Source organism: Oryzias latipes, chromosome 5, assembly GCF_002234675.1.
Source record: "Oryzias latipes chromosome 5, ASM223467v1".
NCBI classification, from domain to species: Eukaryota; Metazoa; Chordata; class Actinopteri; order Beloniformes; family Adrianichthyidae; genus Oryzias; species Oryzias latipes.
Genome location: NC_019863.2, coordinates 31,048,958 through 31,074,652, shown reverse-complemented (window position 1 = coordinate 31,074,652; position 25,695 = coordinate 31,048,958). Strand labels below are relative to the sequence as shown.

The following is a 25,695-nucleotide window of genomic DNA, read 5'->3' as shown; positions in this document are numbered from 1 at the left end:
CTTTTTTAAGTGTAGTTCTCTATAATCACTGACTAATCTATTTCTATCAGAGCGTATTTATCACAGCAACCTGCATGAGCCTCTGTAGTCTTCATCATAAGCAATCCGCTCTTCCTCCTTTCAGATGAAATCCCCAAACTGGAGCCAGTAATCCCGAAGTCTTCCTCTCCTGGGCTGGTGCAGCTGGAAGCTCCATTGGAGAGACTGCAGGCCAGCACTCCGGTGTCGAAGCCCTCCACTCCTAATGAACCAGAGCTTCCTCCCGCCCCCCACCAGGCCGCCCCGGTCACCCTGCCACTCTCTGCGGTAAACAGCGTTGAAGGTCCGTCAGAGTCCACCGCTCTGGCTTCCTCCCCCTCGTCTTCTCCTGGGAGCAACAAAACCTCTCTGACACCACCTCAGACGCTGAGCACGGAGCCCCCCCTCGCCGACCACCCCCCAGCTGCGGCTGCTCCTCAGACGCCCGGCCCAGCGGCTTTGAACGGCCTGGCAGACTCTGGAAACGAGCTGGATGCTGCGCCGCCTAAAGCCGCTGTTCTGCTTCCGCCCGGCCTCCTACCCCAGTCTCCTGCATACAGGGAGGCCCCCCCGTCGGAAAGCCTGCCCCCCGACGTAAGGCCAGAAGTGCAGATTGCTGCCCCCCTCCCCCCTCTGGTGCCTGTGGCTGTGGTCCCGGTTACCCTGTCTCCAAGCCCCATCCCAGTTCTGCCCGCCACGCTCCCCCCGGGCCTCCCACCTCTGGTCCAGGCCCCCGCTGAGGCAGACGAGCTGAGCGAGACCGTCGACGCCAAAAACGCCATCGGAGGAGAGGTGGAGCCCAGCAGCAGCTCCGGGAGCAAAACGGAACCACAAACCTTCACCAGGAAGAGCCCCCCCACAGGTAACATCCAGCTGACGGGCTTCATTTCACTTCTGACGACCTCAACGCAGAGTCTGCCACGTTTGGTTGTTCTGACAGAAGCTCGTTCCATTTCCATTCCTGTCTTCAACAGTCAATCAAAGTTCTTCTGTGATACCAAAGACCTGGAGAAAACCAAATGACGGGATCTTTGCTGGGGAGGCCCCTCACAAGGAGGACGACGTCAGAGAGGAGGTCCCAGCCGCCCATTTTGAAATCTTATTATAGAGTTGTGTCAATTAACCATTTGCCCCAAAAAACCCTATAGAAACTCTCATTCTGGCGATGCTGGTTGCCTCGCGTCTCCGTCAGCTGCAGCTTTTTTTCTTGCGTCAGACGAGACGAGATGTCTTCCATATGTGGCGCTGGGGTTTCAGCTTTTGTTTTCCACGGTCCTGACCCAGTTCAGTTTGTCTTCCTGATGTTTCCGATAAACAAAGGATTACAGTAGTAATCCTTTGTTTATCGCTGGAGTTGGATTCATATTTATTTTTTACTGTGATTCTAGATGTTTTAAGACCTTCTAACTCCCCTCTACACACTTTTAGCAACATTCTCTCTTGTTTAAATTCTCAAGGTTCAAACCTTCATAGAAAAATAAGATTGTAGAACGAAAACAAAGATTTATGAAGAATTGACAAACTGAACACATTCTGTGGCGGAGACACGGCTTGGAGGAGGTTGATTGACATTAGCCTACAGCCAATCAGGACACAGAGCAGAATTCACAGTTTAAAAACAAAATAAGCTTGAAAAAGTGCAAAAAAAAACTGTGTAAAGTAAACCACGAGATAACGAGGGACCGCTGTGTTTTGTAATTTAACCAGATAATGGATTGCCATCGAGCGGGACTTTCATTTTGGTTCTGTTAGTTTCAGCTGGGATCCGATTTCTTTTCTGGACCATTTTTGTCTGCTGGCATGTCAAAGGGCTGAACAAACTGCTGAGGTGTTTGAGACGAAAGTACCGGCTGCAGCCTTCCTGCAGTCGGGGACGATGCGGGGCGCCGCGTCTTCCTTTTTAAAAAAAAAACCTATTTTCCGTCGCTTTCCCGTCTTTTCTCCTGGTTTTCCGTATAGCCAGAACGCCATGCTGGATGCCCACAACCCTTTAAATGTGGAGGGGGTGAGCGGCTCTCCGAGCAAGTTCATCATCCGGGGAAATACGTTTGTTTCCAAGGCTTGTATCTCTGGTTTCACCCGTTTATAGGCGAGGAACCCGGGCTGGCCTTTGAACCGACACCTTTGCTCTCCGACTCCGTTCACACGCATCATTTATCGCCACAAGTTTAGACAAAACTCTGTGGCTCTCTGGGGTCTTTATGCTCCTGGATCCGCTTCAGAAATGACTCCCCTTTAACTAAATGGGTTTGTGAACTGTTCCTGGATGAGGAGTGCTGTGAAGTCTCTGAGGAAACTTGATCCTTTTATGCTTTCACTGCCGTCTCATCCGTGATCTTCTCATGCTGTTCAGATCAAGCACGCCTCCTCTCGCGTCTCGCGTGGACGTTTTCAGGTTCAGAGCAGCCTCAGCAGCACTTCTGTCATCTGAAGCTTCACGAATGATTCTGACCTCCACACAGGACCAGCCCAGGGCCGCGGATCCGCCTGCCGGAGACCAGGCTCTGCGTTCGTCTCCTCTCAGCTGCAGCCCCCTGCCGTCGGCCTTCGACCCCCCACCTGCACCGGAGGAAAACGGCGAGACGGAGCTGGAGCCCATGAGGAACGGGGCGGGTCACATCTCGGAGACGGAGAGCAGCGACAGCGGCGCCACCTCCGGAGACAAGGAGAACTCTGTGGGGCCGGGCCAGGACATGGAGGGTTAGATCATTTTAAAGTGGGGCCAATGATCCCCCACCCCCCTGCTGTTGAAACTGTTGGAATAACGAGTGTTTTCCCTCTTTACTTCCTGAAATGTCTTCTTCAGACATGGCTGAGTCAGGTGGGAAGCGTCAGTACAACAGAGAGTTCCTGTTGAACTTCCAGTTCATGCCGGCGTGCACACAGAAGCCTGAAGGACTCCCCCCAATCAGCGACGTCGTGCTGGACAAGGTGAGCTGGACCGAGCCGGGCCATAGGTCAGAAAAGACCTAAAAATGCCCAGACTGAGCTCCTGTTTTCCACTTTTCAGCCTCATCTTGTAGTGTTCGCTAATTCATCGCAGGAGTGACGTTAAAAAAAATTATCCTGCAACAGACGAAATCTACAAAGTAGTCAACTTAATTTGATCTCCTCACTACACACTTTCCACCCTTTTCTCAGACAGACGTGAACAATTTCAAACCTTCATAGAAAAAGGAGTCCAGGATTATAGAATGAAAACAAAGATTTATGTAGGTTAGACAGACTGTAGTGTTCTATACAGGGGACACGGCACGCAGGAGATTGATTGACAGCCGATCAGGACCTAATGCACTGTAAAATAATAATGCAACATTTCACAAAAATATCTGCTAAAAAAGACTGAGAAACAGTGAGGGATCACTGTTTAAAAAAACCACTGAAGACCCGGATCGTACAGGGTCTTGAAAAACCGATTCATTTTTTTAAAATTCTTTCTCCAAACCATTGACTGTAAATGAGAACTGGACTGAGTGACGTCACCTATAGAATATGATTAACTTCTAGCTCCAACCAGATTTCTTTTGCGATACAGACGCTGCAATGTTGAAGCCGGGCATCTTCAGTAAGCAGCGATTGGCCCGAGTCGGTCTGAGTCAACGTTTCTATGGCAACCACTGTGACCAATCAGGAGTGAGCTGGTTGGAAGGCCACACGAAATCTGTCCAACGTTTTGAACGTTGGATGTGGGGGCCAGCAGGCTCCGCCCACTTATGTTGAGGCATGTGATTGGTCGGTTTGTAACTTGAACTACAGAAAAGATATTTAAAAAATTATCAAGATGTTAAAAAGAGGATTTATTCTGACCAAAAGAATTAGAGCTGTTTATTTCTCTAGAGGTCTATGGGATTTTAGCTTCTTGGAGCCAGCAGGTACTTCCTGTTTGGAACGCCAGGGGGGAGGGGTCACTCAGTCCAGTTCTCACATACAGTCAATGCACCAAAGAAGAACTCTAGGAAATAATAAAATCCCATTTAACTGCAATAATCCTTCTTAGATTTTGAATTTTAAACAAACTTTGTTATTATCAATTTATTATTTATTAACAATTATTATTATTTGACCATAACATGAAATTCTGTGTGAAACCTCAGAACATTTATAAATATTTGAGTTTTTTTCCTTTTAAATAACTGTTATTTACAGATGATTAAGTATTTGAGTGAAAGTTCTCCTTCGTTACCCAAAAAGTGCCGGAGGATGGGCCTGCAGCTGCCGCTCAGAACCAGAACATCTTGTGATCAAAGCGGTCCGGTTTGTTCTTCAGAACCAACAGTTTGAGTGGAGCCAGAGGTTTTCTGAAACGCTGTTTTGATTAAAATCACATTGTTGTTAAGTCACCCTTTGGCAGCGGTGGGAGAGGGCGCCCCTCCCCCACCTCCTCAGAAAGAGGAGGCCGGTGGCGGCGAACCGGCAGTTGGTGTAAAGTTTGTTTCCTGCGGAGGAGAAAGTCAAAATCTGGAGGAGGAGGAGGAAAGAACAGCTGAGCCGCAAAGAGCTGGATCTCCTCTTCCTCACAGCTGGTTCTCCGGGTCTTCCGGTCAGACAAACCCAAACCAGAACCTCATGGTGGTCCCCCCTTCTTTGTTTTCCTGCAGTGGCTGGGTTAGACATTCATACAGCCACATGAGCACGCTCATTGGGTTTTACTCCATCACTGCGCCCCCTGCTGGCCACTGTGGTCATTTTGGTTTTTGTGCCACACAGATGAACCAGAACAAGATGCCGTCTCGCGCCGTGGATTCCAGGGTGATTTCCAGAGGACCGGACTTCACGCCCGCTTTCGCTGACTTTGGGAGGCAGATGAGCGGAGCGCGAGGCGCGGCGGTGGGTCCCACACGAAAGCTGACGCGTCAGGAGATCCCCATAGAGGGGCATGAGCCGGGCCCGCCTCTTATTTTCAATGCCTCTCCTCATTTTCTCTTAGCTCATGAACATGGGGACACGGCGGCCCCCACCCAGGAAGATCATCATGAACGTGACGGTCAACGACGACGTTCAGCTGAAAAAGGCGGAAAACGCCTGGAAACCCGGCATGAAGAGGGAGACCCTCCCAGAAGATCCGGAAGCTCAGAGAACACAGGCGAGCACTGAAAGGAGGGGGTCCTTCTTCCTGCTGCTGGGGGGAGAATCCGTTAGTAGAGGATCCGTAAATGACTCGGAACCGTTTTGAGAATTTTGAATAATCCAGAATCGAAATATCAATGTAGCGTAAAAATACTGGAGAGAACTTAAACACAAACATGTCTGACTCTGCAGACGGCGGGATCCAACTCGCTCCAACTTTGTTTCTTTCCATGAAGCCTCAAAAATAAGAAAACGTGCACTAAATAAACCATGCGTGATAAAAGTCAATAGGTATGAGGAAAACTTGCGATACATGGAAAAAGCAAAACAACTAAATACATCATTTCCATTTCACAGCAACAGTTGAATTAGAATAAAAATGCCTTTATTGTCACTATACACATTTACAATTCGCATCACACGCGCCTACAGAGAGAGGTGTCACGGTGAAAGTCACTCGAGACAGATGTCTGATGTTGCTTTCCTATATCCATGAGGTCTTAACGGGTGTAAAGGAGGTTCGCAGACCCGATAGTCCTCAGAAAAACAGAAAAAACAACAAGAAATAGCACTGAACAGGAGAGCCGTGAGCCGCTGCGTCTTTGCACGCCACCATCTTGGACCAATTCAATTAAGAGTCAACGTAACCTAAATTAAACTCCAAAGACCTTCGGCTGACATAGGAGGCGTCCATTCGATTGGTAAAATGCATAAATGGATTTATTTGATTCATTTATACTTCAGGCTGCCATAAGATTTGACATTTGTTTTGTTTTAGTTCTCCTTCCTCGGCTTAAAGCTAATGTTTGGAAGCATGTTGGCTTCTTCAATGGCGACGCTTATAGGGCTTTGGACAAAAGTCATGCTGTGCGTCAGTTGAGTCGTACCAAAATTAAGTGTTTAGACCAGTGGTCCCCCCCCCCCCCCCAAACCCCCCAACTGGTCCGTGGGACGGTTGGTACTAGGCTGCAGAGATTAAAAATGAAAAACCAAGACCTACGTTTTCACCGTTTTGTTTATAGACTGACTCTGAAGGAAGCTTTATTTTGGAAAACCACCTGGTTCTCTCCAACACACGCGACGCACGCTTGATGTATGTCGCGTCGCTCAGACACGTGTTGAAAATCCATCCACTGGTTTCTTAAAGCGGCTGCTCTGAAGGCTAAATTACAACCCTCAAGCTAGCGAAGTGACATAAAAACAAACGCTTCTTTTGGCAGAGAGGAAACAGAAGCAGAGCCTTTGACTTCAAAATAAAAGGAACGAGTCTTTAGAAAACAGGTGTTTTAAGGTCCGTTTTATAAAGGTTAGCATTATCAGGAATGAATAGACTACTTGGAAGCCTTTTGTGATGAAGGGCATTATCTCGCTTAGACCGTGGTCACTTATGAAAGGAACATGTACTACTTTTGTCTTTACCTGCAAATGTACTTCAGTGGATGCATTTTTCAATAAACTGCATAGGTTAGGGATGCTTTGATAATCGTTTCTTAATGGAATGATGGCTCCCTGAATGGTAAAGATGGCACCCTCTGGTTCTCACCTCTCCGTTGTGCCGTTTTGCGTGCAGGAGCTCTTCCGGAGAGTTCGCAGCATCCTGAACAAGCTGACGCCTCAGAAGTTCAACCAGCTGATGAAGCAGGTGACGGATCTGACCATCGACACGGAGGAGCGGCTGAAAGGCGTCATCGACCTGGTCTTTGAGAAGGCCATCGACGAGCCCGGCTTCTCCGTCGCGTACGGGAACATGTGCCGCTGCCTCGCCACGGTACGCTCCCATTCTGCCGGGGTTGGAACCGCAGAGCAGGTCTCTCTGCCGCGTTTGTCGCTTAACGTCTGCCCTTTTCTTTCACGTTCTCTTCCAGCTGAAAGTGCAGATGACGGACAAACCCAACTCCACTGTGAATTTCCGCAAGCTGCTGCTAAATCGCTGCCAGAAGGAGTTTGAGAAGGACAAGGTGGACGATGTGGTGTTCGAGAGGAAGCAGAAAGAGCTGGACTCTGCTGCATCTGTGAGTGGCGTCTTGACTTCACGCAAAGCCCCGAAGGCGCCTTGGAGAATCCAGCCCCCAATGTTTTTGTCCTTCAGACGACGGAGCGCGAGCGGCTCCAGGAGGAGCTGGAAGAAGCCAAGGACAAAGCCCGCCGGCGGTCCATCGGCAACATCAAGTTCATCGGCGAGCTGTTCAAGCTGAAGATGCTGACGGAGGCCATCATGCACGACTGTGTGGTCAAGCTGCTGAAGAACCACGACGAGGAGTCTCTGGAATGCCTCTGCAGGCTGCTCACCACCATCGGCAAGGACCTGGACTTTGAGAAGGCCAAGGTGAGACCAGGGCGGAGGTTGTTCTGAGGGTCCGGCCCCAAAGGTATCTTCAGTGTCAGGAAACCACAGCAGATCTCTGAGTTGAACCACATTCACACCACCCTCTGCAACCCGCGGACAAGTGACAACCGCATACAAATATTTTGCTTTCACGCATTTTTTTCAAGACCGTTTTTGGGCTCCATGTACAAAATGCACATTAAAAGTTAGACCAGGTCAAACTTTGGCCAATCAGGGACTTGGATTTGGTAGTGATGTATGGATGGAGGCCCTTTTAATTCACGGAACTGACAACCGTTTGAAGATTGATTACGGAGGAGAAATTGATCAGTTTGCAGTTTGTGCCCGGCTGGAGTTGGTCTTTCATTTATCAGAATGGAGCTGTGAAAGAAAAAGTCTGGAGCAACGTTGACCAGATTTGCACCACTTTCCAACTGTAGGTGTGCTAGCATCCGGTAGCGAAAGAAACAAGAATCCCCTCCCTGCTTGTCCAGTGTGAACGCCGTATGCTAGAGGCGCGTTCAAGATCCCGCCTGACATGTGAACGTGGCTTCAGAGACGGAAACGTCCTCACAAAGGAATCAGAAATAAACAAAAACACTTCTTTATTTCTTTTTGTAACTTTCCTTCTTTCTTTTAACCCATTAAAGAGAAAACCGTACTTTTTACCTGATCGATTCCATTTAAAAGTTTAAATTGCGTTTCAATTGAACACGGTTTGACTTGAATTGATATTTTTTTGCTGTCCTGTTCCCGGATGACTTTGGTTTTCTTAGTTCCAGTGAGTTAGAGGTTCACAAAGAGCAGCTGCTGCCTCAGACGGAAAAGGAAAGTTCTGACTCTTCATCTCCTCCTTGTCTGCAGCCTCGCATGGATCAGTATTTCAATCAAATGGAGAAGATCGTCAAGGAGAGGAAGACGTCTTCGAGGATTCGGTTTATGCTACAGGATGTTATAGACTTGAGATTGGTGAGTGTTTTAAGCCTTAAACTCTGCACGTGTGTTTTCAGTCGACTGGATCTTCAGCGAAAAGTTTCTGATCTTCTGCTCGATCTGAGCGCCACCATCAGACCGTTTTTTCTCCTTTTTTACGCCTTCCTCAGGTGGATCAGAAAGCAAGTTGTATGATGAAACTAAATGATGAAAGTTGGAACTTCAGCTCTAAAAAACTGTAACTGTAAACATACATTTCAGTGTATGGGACATTTAGGAAGCAGTTGGCGTCTTTTCCTGAAACGTCCGGTTTGGCTTAGCCAGTCTTGGTCTGATTGGCGACTCTGGAAACATCCGGCTGGTCAGAAAACGTGCATTAGACACATCTGCAGCTTTTGTGAAGACTTTAAACCTTAAACACTAAACAAAGACAGTTTTGTTTGTCTGTTCGATGATGCTGTTCCATTTGTTTGCGTCAGAAAAACCCTTCGATCGTCTTTGTCGTGTTTTTTGTTCTTCGTAGCACAACTGGGTGTCCCGCAGAGCCGACCAGGGCCCCAAAACCATCGAGCAGATCCACAAAGAGGCTAAGATTGAGGAGCAGGAAGAGCAGAGAAAGGTCCACCAGCAGCTGCTCTCCAAGGACAGCAAGAGACGGCCAGGTCAGTCCCGAGGTTCAAATCCTCTTTAAGGGCCTCTGCCCGGCCTGCAGAAATGCTGTTGACCCATAGACAGGAAGTCCTTCAGTGAGCTCCAACGTCTTAAACTTCCAGAAAAGTGCAGAACGGACAGTAGATTCCTGATTTCATTTACACTGTAGATCCCAGAGAGCAGCGAGCACAGAGAGACGATACCTGGAACACGGTGCCGACGACGAAGAACAGCAGGACCATCGACCCAAACAAGATCCCAAAGATCTCCAAGGTGAGGCGTGGACCAGCAGCGGTGTGAAGAGGAGCAAACCCTCAAAGGGCCAGCAGACTGACTCCTCACGTTCATCAGCCGCGGTCACATGTGCAAAAGATCTTCGATCGGATTAGAGTTGAGCCGTGTACTACACCCATAAAAAAACTTTACCCGGAACAAGTCATTTGGACACGTGCAGAACTCTCTAAAATACGGGAAACTACCGTAGAAGAAGAAATATTGAGTTCTGTTGTGAACAAACAGAGCTGCAGCATAGAGCGAGATGGTCTCCTAATTGTGATTTTATTATTGTTATCATTATTAGGTGCTTGTTCGCTCATATGTTTTTTTTTTAATCCGTGCTTTTTTTCTTGGTGGAGCAGAGCTGGAAGAAGGGTTATGGTTAGGCTAATACGTGCCAACAACAACATTAAGCCGATGATGCGGTTAAAATCCATGCGGGCCGTGCCGTGATGTGCATCTTGACCGAACGTAAATATGTGGGAATGACATCAGCCTTAATTTTGTCTGGACACGACTGGAAACATGAATTCACATGATTGTTGACACGGTTTCTCAGGACTGCGCGGCATTTCCGCTTTGAGAAGCCGCCTCCGTTAGCTCACACAGCGGAGACCCGGTTCTCGCGGAGCAGCCAGACGGTCCGAAGCACCACGCCGTAACAAAGCACCCTGCCCTGCCCGCAAGCTACGAGTCCGGCTGCTCTGACCAGAGACACGGTTTGCACGGGCAGAGCAGGCGACCGGTCCTGTTTGAGCTCCAAAGCCTCCTCTGGAGCGCCACACCGTCTATGCATGACGGAAACCAGAGCAGCAGTGACCCACGATCAGAAAGAACTGTTTTTTAACATTGTCCACGATCGGATCAACAATCGGCATAACCCACCACTCTCCATCAAAAGATAATTCCGAACGGCGTGTTTACGTGACGCGTTTTTATTCTGATCAGGCGTTCATTCCGATGACTTTTGTCCGTGTAAACGCAGCTGGTGTCTGCACACACACCTCACCTGCTGACAGGAATGTTCCCACCTGCGCTCCCTGTCGCTGCTCCTCCTCAGCGCTAAACCGTCCGACGATCATCAACCTCAGCGCCAGCAGAAGGGACGAGTCTGGACGCATCTAACGTAGAATCAAACCTGATTGGTTTACTGCCGTCGGGATGTTCACGTCGTTTGTCCTTTGTTTTGGAGTTTTTTTCTCTTGGCGCTCAGATCTAGTCTTTGCTTTTTATTTCTAGCCTCAGATGGATGAGAAGATCCAGCTCGGCCCACGAGCTCAAGTAACGTGGGTGAAGGGCAGCAGTGGAGGAGCCAAAGCCAGCGACTCTGGTAAGAACAAACACAGACGAGACGTGAAAAGTTCTGCTGCGTCTCAAATCAGCGACCGATGAAGACGGAGTGGCTGCAGATCCTCATACTGAATTTAACCGCATTATGGCCTTAACAAGCATTAAACTGTCCTAAATCCAGGGGAACAGGATTGGACTTCCTGTCACGTGGAACAAAAGTCGCTCTGTCATCAGGCTGTGGACTGGTGGTTTATCGTTTCCCCTCCGCTGGCTATTTAGCGGGAAAATGGGGAATTCACGGAGAAAAGGCTTTAAAAACGGGGGCTACTGCGAAGACCAGTCAGCAGAAAATCCTTCAGTTTGCTGAAAAACATTTAAACTTGTGGGGATCGAGGCAATCAAATCGCATGTGTAGAACAAGGTGCTTTCTTTCACTTTATATTAGATTTAAAATTTTAATTAAATTAGTACGTAAAATTAGAGTTTAGGCGTTCCTAAAGAGTCCTTAAAAATTTAACTTCTTAACTTTAGTCAAATGTAGCTCTTATTCTGAAGCTGTACAACTTTTATTTTGAAAGTCGTGAGAATTCTTAGCCGTTCTCTGTCCAACAAAGCTGCCCAAATTTCAAAAAGTAGGTCTCCTGTAAAGGTTAGAAGCCAATTCAGTTCCGGTGCAAAGTGGAAGAATGAGGTTTGAGTTACCAAGCTCAAGAAAAAGACGCAAGAACTTGAGAGGCAGCGACGGACGATTAAAATGCAACAATGAAGAGGATTCTCACGCATCGGATCAGATTTACGGTACGGACCAAGCGTTTGGACACACCTTCTCATTCAAATGAATGGGAAGGTGTGTCCAAACGTTTAATAATAATAATAATAATACATTTTATTTATATGGCGCCTTTCTGGGTCGCCTCACAGTAAAAAAGTATGTAAAAACATAGACGTACAACAATAAAACTCCAGAACACAAAATAAGTCAACAGTTAAAAATGTAAATATTATGAGCTAAAAGCATGACGGAAAAGGTGAGTTTTGAGGTGTTTGGAAAACTGACAGAGTGAGTCCATATTTTGTAGATCAGAGGGGAGGGAGTTCCAGAGTTGTGGGGCAGAGCTGCTGAATGCGCTACCCCCCCCCATTGGTAATGAGACGTGTTCGTGGAACAGCCAGTCGAAGGGAGGAAGAGGATCTGAGGGAACGAGTGGGGGGAGCCACTGTTAGGAGTTCTGAGAGATACGGAGGGGTGAGGTTGTGGAGGGCTTTGAAGGTTAAAATGAGGATTTTGTATGTGATCCGGTCTTCTGGGATGAATCCCCTTAGCGTGAGGTTTGCATCTAGAAGAACGTTCCAGAGTCTGACAGCAGAACTCTGCTTCTGTCTCTTTCCGTAACAGAACTGTCTCGGACAGCTGGTCTGAACCGGTACTCCGCGCTGCAGTCCACGCCGTCGCCCCAACCCTCGACCCCGCCTCCACAGAACCCGGACTTTGACTCCAGGCGAACTCTGGGAGGGTACGTTCTCGGCAGTTGTTTGGCGTCTTTTGCCTCCATCTGGACCCGCTCACGCTCTGCTTCTCTCAGCAGCCGAGGCTCTACGGTCCGAGACAAGCCCGTGGTCGCCAGCCCACCGTCGTCGCGGCCCGGCCCGTTCATCAGAGGGGGCAGTTCGAAAGAACTGCTGGAGCCACAAACCCCCGAGGGGCCGCAAAGAGAGCGGGAAGGGGCGGAGCCTCGGAGGCCGAGCGTCACGGAGGACAAAAGCGAGTCGGAGCGCAGCAGAGTGCGAGAAGCAGGTGAGGACACCGGAGCAGGTGATTCTGTTTCCACGCCATCCGGCTGTGGGTTTTGAATTTAAAGGTCACGCTCGCCATGTTTCACCAGTGAAACCAGAACCTCCGGTTCCGACCGTGGACAAGCCTTCCCTGTCTGTGGAGGAGATCGAGAGGAAGTCCAAGTCCATCATTGAGGAGTTCCTGCACATCAACGACTACAAGGTGCCGAGAACGTCTGTGTGGTGGAGATCCGGTCGACTTAAATGAGCGTCCGTGATTGTTCTAGGTGGAAACTGGAGGTCATGTGACGCCGCTGCGTCACATGACCTCCAGTTTCCACCTAGAACAACCACGGATGCTCATCCGTTACTTGAAGATTTCTTTTCCGTTGACTTGAATCCCGTTAACCTGAAACGCGTGTAGCTGCTCCGGTTTCCGCTCAGCTTTCTCCTGGTTCTCCTGCAGGAGGCCGTCCTGTGCGTGGACGAGCTGGACCTGGGCTCTCAGCTGCACGTCTTCGTGCAGGTCGGCGTGGATTCCACTCTGGAGCGGAGCCAGATCACACGGGACCACATGGGCCAGCTCTTCTTCCAGCTGGTGCAGCAGGGAATCCTGCCCAAGCCTCAGTTCTATAAAGGGTGAGCGGGACCGTTTCACACCAAGCCCCCCCGTCTGTCTGCTCGCAGCTCCGGCCGGCGCTCCTCCAGAGGAGATCTTTTCCATCCGTTTGCAGCGCGGCCTTCTCTTCTTTCAGGTTCACGGACACGCTGGAGATGGCAGACGACATGGCCATCGACATTCCCCACATCTGGCTGTATCTGGCCGAGATGCTCTGCCCCGTGCTGAAGGACGGGGGCTTCTCTATGAGAGAGCTCTTTAGGTATCAGAGAAGTTCCCGCAGTCAGAGTCATCCCAACATTTACCATCCTTTTCTTTAAAACGGGTTCTTGTCGTTTCAGTGAATTAAGCAAACCATTGCTTCCTGTTGGAAGAGCTGGGATCTTAATTTCAGAAATACTGCACATACTATGCAAACAAATGGTGAGTCTTCCCTCTGTCTGCACACATTTAGAAACGGTCGGCTGGATGAAAAGCAGAACAGAACTTCAGCTGCCATTGTTTGGTTTTTACTGACACTACAATCTGTGTGTATTTTAAATACACTCCGATCGTCTTCTGATCTATTTTCAAAGCGTTCCCAGTGGTCTGTCAAGTAGAATTATGTCGTTTTTTTAGACAAAATAAAAAATCTGTGTTGTTTTCTAGGTCATAGTTTCTGCAGAGCAGCAGGAGTTCAGTAGAAATTCACCTCGGAGTTGTGGGCGGGACTGTTGGCACTGAGTGACTCCGCCCCCCTCTCTGTTACACTCTCCCCCGTTAGCTTACAGCGCTTTACACCCCCAGCCTAACATTAATGGCAGCAGTATCAGATCCATCCATCCGTACCGTTTGGACCTTCATGGATCTGTTTGTCTGCAGATGGATGATCAGAAAGATTTTTTTCCCCTCTGCTCCTGATTCCCAACAATTTGAATAAAGAAACTCAGAAATGCATTTTTAAGATGAAATAATATCATCAGAAACACATCAGTGGGTTTATCTATGTTTCAGGCGTGGATGAGCTGAATTTGAACCTTAAATGGGAGAAGGTGTAATGTCATGTATGACTAAATGTACGCCTCACATTCCTAAATGATGTCCCCCTCGCGTCCACAGAGCCATAGGACTGTAAGCTCTTTGTGGAGAGAATCTGGCATCAGCTGGACTGACGTTCTGCCACAGGGAGAGGACGTCCAGGCTTTCATCTCACAGCAGGTCAGCTGAATGAAGAACCGCTCCTCCTTCCGTTTGCTCGCCTCTTCACGCCCTCACGGGGTTTGCCGTCTTCTCATCCAAACGCAGAAACTCGAGTTTCTTCAGACGGACGGCTCGGGCTGTGAGGCGGCTCCGTCCAAAAGGATGCTGTCTCCTGAGGAGCTGAGCCAGCAGCTGGAGAAACTCCTCCTGGAGGACATGGCCAGTGACGAGCAGATCTTTGATTGGGTTGAGGTACGAGGAGCTGAAATCCAGAGATGAGGTTTCAATGGCATATAAAGTTTAACTTCAAATGCAAAAAGGGGTTTAGACAAATATGCACCTCCTGAGTCCAAAGGTTCGTAACCTTCTGTTGTAACCGTAACATCCGTCCAACACAGGAAGTCTTCAGCTCTTATTGCACCGTTTCTATGTCGTTTCATGGCTGCCGTTAATTGAACGAGCGCAAAGATAACTGAGCGAGCGAATTCAGGAACGGAGTGGAGCGAACCTTACAACCATGCAAGCGCAATGCTAACCGAGCGGAATCCTGCGCCACGCTGGGTGGGTGAGCAGTGTTCGGGGGGGGGGGGGGGGGGGGGGGGGGGGGGTTGTCACTAGGGCGCGGTGACCTTTCTGGTTGATCTGATTTTCTGACTTTCATTGTTAGCATTGGTTCACCACATGCCAATACACACTTCCTGTACGTTGCGTAGTAGCTCGGGCTAACTAAAGTGTACATGTATATTTACCTAATATGTGATTTTCACATGAAAAAACTTGCAGCACAAAACAACCCGCTGCACTTTCCTACGTTGTTCTTGGCCGTTTGTTACCGTTTTAATCCACGCTACATCCGCCGTTTCCTTTTAATATTAAAGCCTTTAAAAAGTGGAAGTCCCGCCCCGCTGCCTCGCCGGATTTGACCGGTAAATGATTAACATGAAAGGTTAACGCCCCCAAATGACAAACACCCCCCCTGAACACTGATCGCAAACGCAGCGAGCGCGCAGTATGAGCTTTACGCTCACTCAGTTCCTGAAAACAGTCGCTCAGTTAACTCTGCGCTCGTTCAATTAATGGAAGTCATGAAACGCCATGCGTTTCCATGGAAACTGCAGCAGTAACATCACCAGCGCTGGCGATAGCTGGGCTCAGATGCCCTCCTGAATGAAACCGAACTAACCGTGGCAGCCAGGTCATAAATCTACACGCAGCTCCAGAAATGAACACCCTCCAGTGAGAGGGCGACTCGCCACATGGTGAGCAAATGTTTGCGCCAAATCCGCTCATTTCCGCTCCGTCTGGTGGCATTCTTTCATGCCCCTCGTCTGCGATTCGCATGGAAAGTCCACAGACGTGCAGAGAAACGCCGCCCGAATACGACATAGTTCACGCTTACGAAGCGTTTGGCGGATGAAGCAGCGTGACGATTTAATGGGGTTAAATCGTCACGCTGGGGTTACTTGCCGTCAGTTCAGGTAGAGATTTAAACGCCACGCTGAAGAAGCTGACGGTTCCCGCTCTGAGACGGAGGCTGCGGGGTTTGGACAGAGAACACGTTCCAGAGGAACGAGCTGCTCCTCGCTCTGAATCTAACTAAGCTCCGCCCTCCAGGAGAACCTGGATGAACCTCAGACCAGCTCGCCCCCCTTCCTGAGGTCCCTGATGACGGCTGTTTGTAAGGCAGCAGTGAAAGGTAAGCCCCCCCGCCCGGAGGAGACGCTCGGCCCGTGGAGAAGCTCCAAACGGTTCTCAGCCCGCCGTCGCTCTGCCTCTCTCCACAGACGAGAACAACTGCTGTCGGGTGGACACGGCCATCATCCAGAGGAGACTTCCTGTTTTACTGAAGTACCTTAACTCAGACACTGAGCGACAGCTGCAAGCACTTTACGCACTTCAGGCGCTGATCGTTTCGCTCGAGCAGCCCGCGAGTGAGTGCCGCACCCAACCCACACCAGCAGAGCGTCTAACGGCCGTGACGGCCTTTCTGTATCCAAACCGTTTCCCGGTTCCTTCAGTCCCTCTGGAAAACACAGCCTCAGGTTTTTAGTGTCCGAGTCCTGAAGTCTGATTTCAGAACAAAAGTTAAAGCTCCTTTCTCAAATGAAAAACCATCAGTTAAATGGTTTGGAGACCAGGGAAACGGGAACGAGTAATGCAGCTTCCTAACATCCCGTTTCCCTTATGGAATGCATATGGAATAAATATAAACACCACTCATGATCCAACAGTTGATTTAAACAAAAGTGTATGGAAGGTTTTGGTAATTACACATTGAAATACCATTTTCAAAGAATGTTGAAAATGATTTTAGAAGTTCAATTAGTCAAGTCGCATAATATTTACAACATGTTCAAAAGAAACTTTTCATTTTAGGATTTCTGAAGGTAAAAAATCTTTTTCCCTAAATCGATTTTCATCTCCATCTTTCAGGTGACGTGTTGATGTGGGGTCAAATCCGGATCAGCCTAAAGTGAATGAAAAACAAAAAGACTTGAAACCTCAAAAGAAATATACACATTGTTTCTAAATCTTACATTTGAAAGAAAAATATATTCTAAATTATAAAGAAAATACTGAAAATGATCAACCTAGAACTGACACCAAATGAAATAAGTTTATTAGGAACAGCTGCTGTTTTGTTTTCTCTCTTTGCTTACCGTTCTCCATTTAAAGTAGTATTTCTGACTTTTAGTGTGATTGTAATTTTACGTGGGGGCGGAGCTTTGTGTCTATTGGCTATCGGGACATGACTGACACCAAAAACAGCAGCCGTTACACTTTCTTTCTTTCTTTCTAGATGTGAACTTTTAAGATGAAAACTGTTTTCAAATGTTCTTTTTTTTCATTTATAATCTTGTTTTTGCTTTATGCTGATCCTGATTTGACCCCCCCCCCCTTATCAGATTCCTAGCCTGCTATTGGTGACATCATAGAGCATGTCGAGCAGTCTGACCAATCAGAGAGCTGGTTTTATTTGAGAAGCAGATTTTCAGATAAAGGACCACTAAAAGAAAGGAAATTTTAAAAGAATTCAAAGGAACTATAGAAAATCAAATAAAACATAGAAGGCTATGTTGGAATCGCAATTTAGTGTTTTATTTTTGATAAGAAATGATTTATTTCGAGAAATCAAGACAAAAAACAAGAGGATAAATCTATTCATGGATATATTAAGCTTGAGATAATCAGTCATGATTAGAAAAATAGACAAATTAAAAGTATAAGATGTACATCCATATGTATAAATCTGCATGTGAATCATAAATATTTGTACTAAAAATCAGCTGATCTGATAGGATGTATGTTTACATTTAAACTTTTAAGACACAATGAATCCAATAAATGTGCCGTTTGTCAAAAACGGTTCAATTGCCTGAAATTTTCATATTCCCACCTCCATTGTGCGCATGTCATGTAATCAATGAGTTCCAACTGCGTTTTTAATGAGGAGGTACCTTTATAATTAAATCAAGTTCCCGTCACTTTCTGGTGGTGACTGTTGGCCCGGCGGCCTGGAGGTGACCTCTGCTCCTGTGTTCCGGCAGATCTCCTCCGGATGTTCTTCGACTGTCTGTACGACGAGGACGTCATCTCGGAGGACGCGTTCTACAAGTGGGAGTCCAGCAAAGACCCGGCCGAGCAGGAGGGCAAAGGCGTGGCCCTCAAGTCTGTGACGGCCTTCTTCACCTGGCTGCGGGAGGCGGAGGAGGAGTCCGAGGACAATTGACGAGGGAGACGCCGCAGCAGAACTGCATCCTTGGAAGCTGAGCGAGCGTTCAAAGTGGCTTCACGACAGGAAAAACGATGTTTCCTGTGGTACGGTTCCGACGCCATTTTGAGTTTGGATTCCAGCAGCGGAAGCACTAAATATCTGTATCATACATAGAAAATATTTTTGTTTTAAATTTTAACTTTTCTTTTGTTACTTTTTAAGAAGAGACTTAAAAGATGCATAGGTTCTGGACTCTTTAATTTATTATTTTTTTAAGGACTGCAAATATTAAAGTTATTTAACATTTGCAGATGTTCACAGTAAAAACAGGATTAACAACATAATCAATTAGAATAACAAAGTATTGTGAAAATATCCTCCCTGAAACGCTGACAAACAGGGTAGAAGCAAATGCTTTTGGAACGAAAAAATCCTGAATGAACCGGAGCTTTCAGGAGGTGAAAGCCGCGTGACGCGCTGCTCGAACAAACTCCTCGCGGGAGGCAGACGTCAAAAAGCAAGAACCGTCTTGGGGAGGGGGACAAAAAAAAAAAGGCAACTTCAAAAAGCTAATGGCCAAGTTCGCTAAATACCAGATGCTTGTAATACTGAAGACTTACAACGCAGATTAAAGCTTGTAAATACATTAAAGACAAAAAATGTATTTAAAAGGTGTTTCTCATGATTTCCTCTTTCACTGTGAGCTTCTCCATGTCTGTGGATCTACTGAACGCAAAGGCTGCTGTGTTGGATGATTGACGGCTGTCTCTGTTCCTGCAGAGGACAGGACAGGTAAGCTTACCTGGAGAGGCTGGTTCTGAACTTGTTGGATTTGAAGCAGACCATAATACAACAATATACAAATGTAGTGAATGTTTAATTTTTATTTAATCCATATGACGTCTGTGCAGTCCACATTTTCCCATTGTTGATTTTTCAGCTAATTTTACTTGGACTGTACCAACTTGTTTGTGTAAAAGCTAATTTTTTTTAATTGGAGTGGTTGCCATATAAATGTTGACTTTTTTTGTTAATTGGTAAAAGTTTTTACTTTTCATAATAGAATTTGCTAAAATATCAGATTTACAACAGAAACTAAAGACTTTTTTTCTATGCCCATTTTTAACAAAATATGACGATTTTGACTGAAATTATACTCAGAAATCTGTACAGATTTAATTTTTTTAATGTTATAGTATAAAATGTATAAATACATGATTTATGTTGTTTTAGAAGTTACTTCTGTTTAGGCACGCGCCCCTCGCTGTGTTTATCTTCAAGTGCGCATGTCGGAAATCCTCGTACGTAGAACGTGACCCGCTGCGTCACCAACGGTCCGAGGGGCGGGGCTTCCGAACGAACAAAACGAATCGGAGGACCGTGCAGACGTCTCCTCTGAAAAGTGTTTTTTTTTTTCCTCCAGTTCCCCTGAAGCGAAAGGTAAGTCCGGTAAGAACCGAAGCGCCTCGTGTGCACGTGACGCTCGTGCGCGGTCTTTAGCGGGCCGCTGGTGGTTGTTGTTTCCCTCTGAATAAAAATGGTTTTCATCTCCCTGATGCGACGCCATTACTGTGTTCCCAAACCTGCGGACAAAATGGCGAAAATGACGGCGGGAAAAAGATTCCCGCGGCTCATCCTTTGGCTCGTGCAGACAGGCCTGAAAATGGCCGCCGCTGTTTTTATTTTTTAAAAACAGCAGCTTTTGTTTTCAGGCTGCAGGGCAAATGGCTAACAATGAATGACGTGGGGGGGGGGGGGTCGTGATTTAAAACGCCTCCACCCCCCCCTGGAGCGGCGCTAACGTCTATTCCCGGTTTGCAGGCAGGTTTTCTGTGATGCCGATTCGCCGAGCAGCAGCGACTCCATCACAGGAGAAGGCCCCCGCCGCGGCTGCAGACAAAGGTGAACCCGTGAACGCACCACCCCCAGACAGCGGGGGGGAGGGGGCCGTCAGAGGTCGTCCCGGTGTTGACTGTTCCTGTCTGCCTCTCAGAGCCAGAAGCCTCAGAGGAGTCTCCTCCTGCTGAGGAGGAGGAGGAGGCTGAAGCTTCGGCGGCACCAGCTGATGCTGAGGAGGACCAGAAAGCCGCCGATGAAGAGCCCACGGAGAACGGCGAGAAGGTGGACGGAGGGGCCCCCGCAGAGGAGGGAGAAGAGGGCAAGTCCAAGAAAGAGTGAGTCTCCTGAGACGGGGGGCTGCAGGTGTTCCCGGCGCGATATTTCACTTTGATAACACTTATCTGTTTCTATGATCCTTACCTCCGCTGGACCACACCACAGGTGTGACCTGTCACAGCCACAGCTATTGGAGGAGAAGCTGCTGAACCGAGCGGCGTTAAAACGCGGCGCCCGCGCCGCTCAAAACGCTGAAATGCTCCAGAGCCGCCCTAGATTCTGAAAAAACATCCAAACAGAGTAGAAGTCAGGAAAAGTCTCGATTCCAATCCAGCTTCATTCAAACAGTGGAGTCCCACCATTGCACTGACGCCATTGACTGTAAAAGAGAACTGGACTGAGTGGCCCCTCCCCCAAGGCGTTCCAAACAGGAAGTACCTGCAGGCTCCAAGGAGCCAAAATCCCATAGTAGACTGTCCAAATTCGATGACTGCGTCCTTTCAGCAGCCTTCCCCGTCAACGTTGGCCGGGTGTGAATTTGGACACGTCTAGCCGTTACATGGGCGAATGTCCTGTCGCCTAGCAACCGTGAGTCCTATACAGAGAGGAGTAGTGAACCAGTTGTGGAGGTCAATATTTGATGACTTTTAATCTTGGAGGTGTGATTATAGGAAAGGTAATTATTTCCAACTCCGCGTCCGCCTTTAGACTCCGCCGTTGTTGTCAGAAAATCTTCCGGTTCGGCTGCAATGCATCTTGGGATATGGACAGCATAGGAGAATACACCTGACCGATCCTTGAAATCAGGAATAAGAAGGGCGTATTCATTGGCCGCATTTGAAGGTGAAATAAACAGCTCTTCTTCAGTTGTTCTATTGGTCAGAAGAACTATTCTGGATCGACCAAAAGGGGGTGGAGCCTGCTGGCCCCAACGTTCAAAACAGTTGACAAATTTTGTGGCTGTGTTCAAATTCTTTCCCTACTCACTATATGGTGCGTTAACCATTTTCTAGTGCTGTCTGAATTCACAATTCCAAAATCCAGTGCCCTAGTATTTTCCCAGAAGTCTCGTTGCTCCCTAGATGGGCAAATATAGACCACAATGCATTGCGTCGAAACAATTTTTGCCCAAAAAATGTATTTTATTAATAAACCAACATTTTTATCTTCAGAAGACAGTGGACTCATAAATAATCATGGCAAACATTCATATTAATATTTTAACTTTGTGAAATCGGTGACGTCACATCTGCCATTAAAAAAACAGTAGTGACCACGGTGTCCGATTTGCTTTTTAAATTCAGGGCACTACAAAGTGCTGCACTAAATGCACAGTTCTTATTTTCAGTCAGTGGATGAACTTCAGTCTCCTCTCACCCCACCCCCCTCTCCCAAATCATCATGGATTTGAACCCCCAACCTTCCAGTCTCGGGGCTGACGCTCTCCCACTGTGCTGGAACCCTAACAATGCTCGATCAGACCAGCTTCTCCTCCACTGGAATCAAACTATTAGGGCTCCTCGCTTCCACCGTAGACAGACCGAAAAGGTCAAAGCCTTCCTTTTGACGGGGTGTCCTTTAGAGGGAGGGGCTTCAATCTGACTTTCCCGCCTAATATTTTATTATTTTCTCCCCTCAGAATGAGCAGTTTTTTTGTTTTGTTTTTAGAGCGATTGGCGTTCAGTTGAACGGCTGTGCTCCTCGTTTAGACAGACGTCCTGAAGCTTGGGTTTTTGTTGTTTTCCCCCCTTGGTGACATAGTGACAAATGCGAGGACTGCGCGGCTGGACAGTGCTCCAAGCACTGCTATGTTCTCCTACTAAGGTGAGGATGGGACAAAGATAAGGGTGGAAGCAATCACAGTGAAATATCGCTCGGCGGCGGTCAAACCCCCTTCACTGAACTTGTGTTGCTCCTTGTGGCGGCAGGATGAAGGACGGCTACAAGTACAAGAAGTCCAGAACCAAGAAGGTGAAGCGGACGATCCCTTTGTGGGCTAGCGTCGCTGCACACAAAAATGTTCCCGTCACCAACTTTGCAGGAACGCAGCACAGAATGGATAACATCCTGATTGAGGCGTTGAGGGTGTGTACGGCGCTCTTCCAGCTGACCCCGCCTCCTGGCATCCTTAAAGCCGCTTTTGTCTCTTCACCCTCCCCCGCAGGCTTCCAGTGACAAGTCCGGGATTTCCTTCAAGTCCCTCATGAAATATCTGCTGGATAAACACCCCGGGATGGAGCTCAGCAAGAAAACCTTCTTCATCAAGAAAGCCCTGAAGAAGCATCTGGAGAAGGGAACCATCAAACAGGTGACGCCTCGGACCGCCGTTTTCTGTGCGTGTGTCGGCTTGGCTTCACCGGTAAATCTTCTGGTTTGTCTCTCAGCTGAAAGGCAAAGGCCTGTCGGGGTCTTTTGTCATCGGAAAGCAGCCCGCCCCCCCAAAGGTTTGTTTTCAACCTTCCTAAAACTCTATTTTCTACCATTTCTTTTCCTGCCAGGTCAGCGGAAACACCAAGTATGAACCTCCAGTTCTTTTTGTTATAGACTTACACCTTTATTTATAGTTTCACAACAGCGCATCATGGAGACAGTTGTGATGCAAACCTCCAGTTTGTCTAACAGGCGGCTCCTCCTCCCGTTTACTCTGACCCTCAGAGTCGGCGTTGAGGCGACCACGAACGGTGAAGGGGTCGTGTAAGCGGGCGTTTGTGTGTTCAGAACTCTGCTGTTCGAGCATCGCTTTGCAAGCTTCTATGGCACACAAAACAAGCGACCGTTGAACACAGGAGAACTTTGACCAATCAGGGGCTCCGATGATGCGTAGAGTCCTTGATTGATCACGAAGGAGAAATTGTTACTCTATGACACCCCGTCTTTCATGTATCGGAGCAAGGCTGTGAAAGAAAACGCCTGAGAATCCGCTTCAACGGTTCACACCAAAAATGCGATAGTTCTGGGCGCTGGTTCAATTCTGGGTGGAAAAGTACCAAGCGGGGGGCAGGAGAACGCTGGGGTAGTGCATTCTTCACTCGGGCGTTCTCTGTGGGTTCAGCTTGTACCTGTAGCTGTGATGGGTTAAGGTTTGGTGGCACTAATGCGCGGCGTTGACCTGTTGTTTCTAGAAAGCTCCCAATAAGCTGGAGAGTCTGGGAGACGCTCTTCCTCTCATCATCACGCAGCTCTGCGAGCCCAAAGAGGCGTCCTACAACCTGATCAAGAAGTACCTGGAGCAGCACTTCCCCAGCCTCAACATCGAGAACAAGTAGGACAGCCGAGTTTCCAAGCTGCCTCAAACGCAGCGTCCCTTTAAATGTACAGAAATCCCACCAGCTGATCTTTATTCAGTCTAAATGACACTTTTAGAGTTTACAGCTAAAGTCGTTTTCAGACTCCCGTGCTGGTTTTTGCCCGTGAGGTTGAATCCTACGGGGATTTCCGTTGCGATCGTGTGAAATTTTTCTGCTTTGATTTCAGACCCGAATCTCTGAAGACGGCTCTGGTGAAAGCGGTGGAGAAAGGTCATCTGGAGCAAATCACTGGAAAAGGAGCTCGGGGGACGTTTCAGGTACTTCTTCTAAAAGTCTGCAACTCCACAGCGCCGGACCTCAAAGAAAACGCTGCATGGCGTCACATTTCACCAAAGCGTGTGTTTTCTTTGCATGTATTGATTCTGGACGTTTTCAGCTGAAGCGAGGTGGGAACAAGCCCCAGCCGAAGGGCAGCGTGCTGGAAGAAGCCATCACCGTCGCCATCACGGCCATGAACGAACCCAAAACCTGCAGCACCACGCTGCTGCGCAAACACCTGCTGGACTCGCACAAAGACGTGAAGGAGCACCACCTGAGTAAGTCTGTGCTGGTGTTGAAGCGGGACATTACCGTCCACGTTTTCCCCTTCTGAAGACGACTGTCCTCCTCAGTGGCGACTCTCCGGAGAACCCTGAAAAAGTGCAAAGTTCTGGGCTGGATGGAGCAGATCACGGGTCACGGCTTCACCGGGACCTACAGGCTCTCTTTCCCGTTTTATCCCAGGTATTCCAGTGTTTCTCCCGTTTTCCGTCCTGCATGGATCCTCTTTCAATTCTTCTCCCGTTTGTCTTCAGTCCCAACACTCTGTTCCCCGACAAGTTCAAAGAGCCCGCCGTGAAGACCCCCGCCAAACGCAGGAGGACGGTCGACTCATCGGAAGAAGAGGAAGAGTCGGAGGAAGAGGAGTCGTCTGAGGATGAAGCCCTGCCTCCAAAGAGGTACCTGACGCTTGTAATCGATTACTTCCTGTGTGGCTTGCCTCCTGTAAGCTGACGTCTCTGTTTTAAACCAGATCCTCTCAGAAGAGACCTCCACCCAAGGCGCGACGGCCCCCCCCTGCCAAGAAGGCTCGAAGCAGCGGTCCGGTGAAAAGTCGGGGGAAGGCCTTCGCCAAGAAGTCTCCGGCCAAAAAAGCTCCGCCTCCAGCCAAGAAAGCGGGCCGGAAACAGCCGGCCTCCAAAAAGGAGGCGGCACCCCCGAAGGAAACCCCAGTGAAGAAGGCCGCGCCCTCCAAAAAGCCCAAAACGCCCGCCGTCAAAAAGCTGAGCGCCAGGGGGTCCAAGAGGCCCCCGCCCAAGGAGTCGACCCCAGAGAAGGATGACAAGACGGCCAAGAGCCGCTCCAGGAGTTCCAGATCCGAGGAGTCGTCTCCTGAGGAGCCTGCAGCGAAAAAGCAGCCGGCCAAGGGCAAACGCTCCGAGCCCAAGAAGACGCCCCCCACGGTCAAGACGGGGGCGAAAAGCAGCAAACAGCCCGCCCGACAGTCCAAACGGGGACGACGCTGAGGCCGGGACAGACCACCACAGACCTCCCGCCTCCGTTCTCCCCCTCCTCCCGCGTTGAAGGGGCCGTAGATTTTGTTTTTTTCTATTGGAGAGTTAGAGCGTTTTTCTGCCAGTCCATTAGCCGCGTCTGAGCCTTTCCTGAAGCTCCTCCCCCTTCTCCACCGAGCCTCGGACCAACTCGGGTTGCAGCCGCCGGGCTCCCCACGCAAAAGGAGCGCGGCGCCGCGACTCCTCTTTTTATAGGTTCCTCCTCCTCTTTGTACTCGGCCCACTCATCATTTTCAGATCGGAGGTCGACGGCGGCGGCCCCCGGATTCTGACCGACCGTACGTTTCTGACTCTAAAGTGTTACGTTTTTTTTACGTCACTAAATAAACGACCGTCTTTTGAAGTCCTGAAGTGTTGAAAGAGGAGCCCGGCTGAGGTTTTTCTTAAGGTTCCTTTAAAGGAGTGTAAGTTGACATGATCCGGTTTTATTCTAACAGTTGTTACCAAATGTGTTTGTGAAAAAGAACCAGGAAGACTATCGATAGCTCTCACCTACCCTGCATGCATGTATTCCTTGTGTTGGTAAAGCTCTTTTTCCAAGTCATTAATAAAATGGCTATATTTGTACGCTCTTGTCTGACTTTTTCTGTGCCGGAGGAACCTTTCTCCACTTCTGGGAAGCCTTTTTAAAACCTGCCGTACAAATCGGCTGGACGGTTCTCAAGAGTCCTCGCTGAACCCCCGTCCCTGAAACAAGCCCCCACCACCGACCGTCTCTGAGAACTAGATCCGTAGAAACTGGTTTCATCCGGCGCCGACCAAATCAAATCCATTCAGGCGCCATTTTTTCCCAATACAGACACTGACCGCCATCTTGAAACCAGACGTCCGCGGGCAGCGATTGGTCCGAGTCAAGGTTTCTATGGCGACCA

General features: G+C 48.5%; 2 protein-coding genes and 1 long non-coding RNA gene across 5 annotated transcripts in view; 2 read left to right on the top strand and 1 right to left on the bottom strand.

Annotated features, from left to right (window-relative positions):
• The window catches only part of eif4g3 (eukaryotic translation initiation factor 4 gamma 3), a 47,577-nt gene extending 29,059 nt beyond the window's left edge, over positions 1–18,518 (top strand). Inside the window, exons 12-35 of one of the 2 annotated variants that reach the window (XM_023955290.1) lie at positions 125–880; positions 993–1,093; positions 2,481–2,718; positions 2,825–2,949; positions 4,726–4,845; positions 4,946–5,101; positions 6,656–6,853; positions 6,951–7,097; positions 7,175–7,411; positions 8,276–8,380; positions 8,868–9,006; positions 9,165–9,268; positions 10,511–10,601; positions 11,958–12,075; positions 12,148–12,356; positions 12,445–12,557; positions 12,801–12,973; positions 13,090–13,215; positions 13,295–13,376; positions 14,052–14,150; positions 14,238–14,384; positions 15,747–15,828; positions 15,917–16,063; positions 17,681–18,518. In XM_023955290.1, the coding sequence (XP_023811058.1) occupies positions 125–880; positions 993–1,093; positions 2,481–2,718; positions 2,825–2,949; positions 4,726–4,845; positions 4,946–5,101; positions 6,656–6,853; positions 6,951–7,097; positions 7,175–7,411; positions 8,276–8,380; positions 8,868–9,006; positions 9,165–9,268; positions 10,511–10,601; positions 11,958–12,075; positions 12,148–12,356; positions 12,445–12,557; positions 12,801–12,973; positions 13,090–13,215; positions 13,295–13,376; positions 14,052–14,150; positions 14,238–14,384; positions 15,747–15,828; positions 15,917–16,063; positions 17,681–17,862 (3,995 nt within the window). In that variant the 3' untranslated portion in view covers positions 17,863–18,518. Of the gene's footprint in view, positions 1–124; positions 881–992; positions 1,094–2,480; positions 2,719–2,824; positions 2,950–4,725; positions 4,846–4,945; positions 5,102–6,655; positions 6,854–6,950; positions 7,098–7,174; positions 7,412–8,275; positions 8,381–8,867; positions 9,007–9,164; positions 9,269–10,510; positions 10,602–11,957; positions 12,076–12,144; positions 12,375–12,444; positions 12,558–12,800; positions 12,974–13,089; positions 13,216–13,294; positions 13,377–14,051; positions 14,151–14,237; positions 14,385–15,746; positions 15,829–15,916; positions 16,064–17,680 lie in introns of both variants that reach the window. The other variant, XM_023955289.1, reaches the window with a different exon arrangement.
• Positions 18,519–19,153: 635 nt separating this feature from the next.
• On the top strand, positions 19,154–25,390 carry hp1bp3 (heterochromatin protein 1 binding protein 3). Of its 2 annotated transcripts, XM_011475658.3 has the most exons (13): positions 19,154–19,287; positions 19,669–19,749; positions 19,841–20,021; positions 21,724–21,786; positions 21,891–22,047; positions 22,127–22,270; positions 22,347–22,406; positions 23,085–23,224; positions 23,437–23,527; positions 23,647–23,806; positions 23,882–23,993; positions 24,065–24,208; positions 24,283–25,390. In XM_011475658.3, exons 2-13 carry the CDS (start codon positions 19,683–19,685, stop codon positions 24,773–24,775), a joined length of 1,812 nt encoding a protein of 603 aa, XP_011473960.1. In that variant the 5' UTR covers positions 19,154–19,287; positions 19,669–19,682; the 3' UTR covers positions 24,776–25,390. The 2 variants fall into 2 exon arrangements, with proteins under 2 accessions (XP_011473960.1, XP_011473961.1); XM_011475659.2 differs by lacking the exon at positions 21,724–21,786.
• On the bottom strand, positions 19,916–20,511 carry LOC110015180. The gene is made up of 2 exons (XR_002290314.1): positions 20,401–20,511; positions 19,916–20,241 (listed from the first exon to the last, which is right to left on the bottom strand). It is a non-coding gene; the product is annotated as an uncharacterized LOC110015180 (long non-coding RNA).
• Positions 25,391–25,695: the final 305 nt, after the last annotated feature.

Coding starts and splice junctions, on each gene's coding strand:
- hp1bp3 (XM_011475658.3), top strand. CDS start 19,683: ATGCCGATTCGCCGAGCAGCAGCGACTCCATCACAGGAGAAGGCCCCC. Junction 21,787..21,890: donor TGCTATGTTCTCCTACTAAG/GTGAGGATGGGA, acceptor TTGTGGCGGCAG/GATGAAGGACGGCTACAAGT. Junction 23,807..23,881: donor CGTGAAGGAGCACCACCTGA/GTAAGTCTGTGC, acceptor TGTCCTCCTCAG/TGGCGACTCTCCGGAGAACC.